Source organism: Limulus polyphemus, unplaced genomic scaffold, assembly GCF_000517525.1.
Source record: "Limulus polyphemus unplaced genomic scaffold, Limulus_polyphemus-2.1.2 Scaffold8700, whole genome shotgun sequence".
NCBI classification, from domain to species: Eukaryota; Metazoa; Arthropoda; class Merostomata; order Xiphosura; family Limulidae; genus Limulus; species Limulus polyphemus.
This window is the reverse complement of record NW_013674310.1, coordinates 23,369-27,536: the sequence shown is the minus strand read 5'-3', so window position 1 is coordinate 27,536 and position 4,168 is coordinate 23,369. Positions and strand designations below refer to the sequence as shown.

The following is a 4,168-nucleotide window of genomic DNA, read 5'->3' as shown; positions in this document are numbered from 1 at the left end:
CGGGCTTATATACTAAAAAAGAGGGCGTCCCGAACAAACTAGGAAAATCACGATCATTCGAGAAACTCCTGGCACACGCCACCAGCGCCAATGCACCAGCAGCGTCACGTGACTTCCGGTGTCGTAACAATATGTTTTGTTATAACGGAGTAGAATACAATTGATATTATTTATTGTGCATTTTATAACTTTGCAGTATTTTAAAATTTAGTTTACATTAAGAATAACTAAAATAAGCGATGTGAATTTTTCGTTTTATCAGTATATATCAAATGTGGTTAAATAATCAGTAGATTGTACATTCCGTGATGTTTGAAAATAGTACACATTAGCAAAAAATAACTGCGCCCCCTAATGGTTCACAGAGGCCCCAGTTTACTGACCAAACTTTTCCATTATCTAAAATTACTGCTATAGATACCTAACAAAGGTCAAAACCCGAAAAAAAACACCCGCCCATTTTTACCCGAGCATGTGCGCCAAGTTTGGTTCCGCTAGCTTGTGAGAGAGGGTATGAACTTAGTTTCAAACATAACGCCCCTAGAACATTAATTCTGAGGTCAAATTCAGATTCAGCGACCCTAAAACACATTTCTGTAGGTTCATCATCCTTATGGGTTCATTTTAGACCCAAATACCTCGATATCACATGCCAAGTTTGGTACTGCTAGTTCCAAAACATTGGGAGGAGTTCGAAAACAAACAATTCAAGAAACTCACACAAAAATTTTAATTTATGTAGAATTTCACTCTCAAATAGTATGTTTTGTATCTACACGGTTTTCAAATTTTTTTATGGTTATGTTTCGGAACTTTCTACATGCAGTTGAGGTCATGTATTAAGTTCAGCCTGAAGTGTAACTTTCTTTAGTAGGGGCGATCAGGAAAACTATATACTGTTTCATAGATTGTAGTATTGAATTCTCTTTATGTAGAAATAACCGCTAGCATGGCCTGGTGGTTAGGCGCTCGATTCGCAATTTGCAGGTGGCGGGTTCGAATCCCCGTCACCGAATATGTTCGCTCTTTCAGCCGTGAGGGCGTTATAATGTAATGGTCAATAACTTTGTTCGTTGGTAAAGAGTAGCCCAAGAGTTGGCGGTTGGTGTTGCTGACTAGCTGTCTTCCATCTATCTAGTCTATCACTGCTAAATTAGAGTCGGCTAGGTAGGTTTAGGAGATAGGTTGACTTATTGGATAGAAAACTGGTTGGATGGAAGATTTGTTTGTTTGTAATTATGCACAAAGCTACACAAAGGGCTATCTGTGCTCTGCCCACCACGGGTATCGAAACCCGGTTTCTAGCGTTATAAGTCCGCAGACATGCCGCTGTGCCACTGGGGGGCTGGATGGAAGAAAGAAGAGGGGTATTACAAATGGAGTTAATTGAAACTGGATTAATGTCACAAGTAGGGTACCTCAGGGTTGAGTCTTAGGACTCTTTTTAGATTTACATCAATGACATAGTTGAGGGAATAGTCAATAAATTATTCAAATTTGCTGATGTTATTAATGTTCCGTGTGTTTCTAGCTGTGATGCTGTGCTGCACAAGGATTTGGATTATTTGATGAGTTGGGCGAATAAATGGTAAATGGACTTTAATTTCATTAATTGTAAGGTAATGCATGTAGGATATCACAATTTAAATTATGAGTATAATTTTGCCTGGAATAACTTTAACAGTGTTATGAAAGAAAATGATCTTTGTGTTCTCGTTCATCAGCCTCTTAAGTTTACCTTAGAAATGACATTGAATTGTTGGAAAGGGTTCAGAGAAGAGCTATTAGGATGATGCCTGGAATAGAAAGGTTGTCATATGAGGATAGGTTAAGATCTTTGAAGTCGATTCCTCTTGAAAACAAAAGAGTCAGAAGAGATCTGATTGAGGTGTAAATTTAAGATTGTTAAGGAAATTAATAGTGTTGATGCATCATCTTTTTTTTCATATTTAATGATGAAAACAGAATTGCAAGAGTAGAAACACAAGTATAAATTTTGGCAAGGTAGAAGTCATCTTCAGCTAAGGCAGCTTTATTTTTTATAACAGAGTGGTTGGCCTTTGGAATGAGTTACCTTCAGATGTGGTAGAATTAATTTAAGTGAATTCAAGGTAAAGCTTGATAAATATTTGAATGATGAGGACTGGTTTTGAGAGTTTTATTTAATTATATAATTTAATACAGTGGCTGAGACAGTCTATATGGACCAATAGGTCTCTTGTTGTTCTTACAACATATGTATATAAGTATATCAAGAATGGGGAGAACACGGACTCTTAACGTCCGAAACCATGTGAAACAGCCGTCAGTGCAGCCAAGTCTCACGAGGAACACAAGCGGCTCTGTCCATCCTATATGGTAGGCCAAAGTCTCACGATGAACATAAGCGGCTCTGTCCATCCTATTTCGTAGGCCAAAGTCTCACGAGGAACATAAACGGCTCTGTCCATCCTATATAGTAGGCCAAAGTCTCACGAGGAACATAAACAGAACTGTCCATCCTATATAGTAGGCCAAAGTCTCACGAGGAACATAAACAGAACTGTCCATCCTATATAGTAGGCCAAAGTCTCACGAGGAACATAAACGGCTCTGTGCATCCTATATAGTAGGCCATATGAAAATAAACAGCCAATCACTCTTAAGGTTTTAAAAATTACAATTTATTTGAAAACTTGTATTTGGTATCTCTCTTTTTTTGGCCCCCTGGTGTAAAGAAATAGATAGAACTAAATGTTTTGGGGATGGCAAGTACTTGACCTGAGGTAGAGGTTATACTTTTTATTGACATCTTACACTGTATTCTGTATTTTGACGATAAGTTGAAGTTACTGTGTTGTTAGGTATTTCATTAGCCACTATCACAGGTCTGATTAAAATCTGGATCTGTTGCTACTTCTGGTTGAAGTTTGAGATCTGTAATAAATATATTGTTATGTCTCTGTTCGTTTGTTAATTTCCCGTAAAATTTCTTCCCGAAATACTTCAGCGATACAAGTCCTTTCTTAAATAAAACTAGTTTATTCTGTCTCAATACAACTTTGCAATACACAGAATTTCCACAGTCAGTTTAATTTAAACACACGCTATAATTTACAACGATTCACGCACGTTACTTACGACTTGACTCGATTATCTCTCTCTATCTCTTCAATCTGCAATTATTCTCGTTCCGATCCATTGCCTGGCGCACTTATATACAAGAATAGAGGGCGCGTAGAAAAGACTAGAGTTGCCATGATCCTTCTAGAATCTCATAACGTGTTACTAGCGTCACGTGACTTCCGCTGTCGTAACAATATTTTTGTCCCATTGTTAAAAACTTTCGAACATTTCTTTAGCCAAATGCTTAACCAATATGTAGACATTTTGTATCTTGTGTACAGATAAAGATGATGTTACTTTTTAATAATATGTAGTTAGCGAAAAGTTAATATCGTACTACTAACGGCTCAGTCTTGTTCTCAACTTCGCTCTTTTACCTTCCACGTGTAGCGCAAACATATGTGTTTCAAAGCCTGTTTTTATTTTCTTCTCTCGCGTTGCGTCAATATGAATCATACATAAATTTTAAAAACTACATCGCAGTATGATGCTGACGTAACAGAATTTTGGGAATTCTCCCTGCTTAGAGGTTCTCAAATATTTTATTTTCCTCTCCAAAAATCAGGTCTAGGTGGTTTTATTTATTTTGCGTATGGCTAAACAACAGTTTCGATAGAAGCTTCATTTTGGATTGTAACTGTTTCTCATATTCCATATAACGCTAAAATTCGGAGCTCGATCTTCACTGTGGACACAGCGCAGAAAGTTCATTGTGCAGCTTTGCGCTAAAATAAACAAGCGTACATAATTTATCGTTTCAATAAACTCTTTATTCGTTAAATCTCTGAAACACTTGTGTTCATCTTTATAATGAAATTATAATAAATATAACAAAAAAGTGAATTACCGGTGTCCACATATTACAACGTGTTCAGAAATTTTATGTTTCTGCTTATTAGAACAGCTAGTGTAAAGAAATGACCAAATTAACTTAGTGAAATCACTCAAATTCTAACAGTAGGATAAACCGCTATAGTAATGACATTTTAAAACATTTCTCTGTCACTAGAGACCTCCCCCCCAAAAAAAAAGTCGTGGACCTACACTAATTTAATTCATAAGT

The 4,168-nt window shown here is 36.7% G+C and overlaps 1 protein-coding gene across 1 annotated transcript in view; it reads left to right on the top strand.

The window, feature by feature from the left end:
* Positions 1–671: 671 nt before the first annotated feature.
* The window catches only part of LOC111083235, a gene marked incomplete at its 5' end in the record, with an annotated part of 17,520 nt that continues 14,023 nt past the window's right edge, over positions 672–4,168 (top strand). Inside the window, one exon of the mRNA XM_022379597.1 lies at positions 672–738. Coding sequence (XP_022235305.1) covers positions 672–738 — 67 coding nt within the window. The remainder of the gene's footprint in view (positions 739–4,168) is intronic.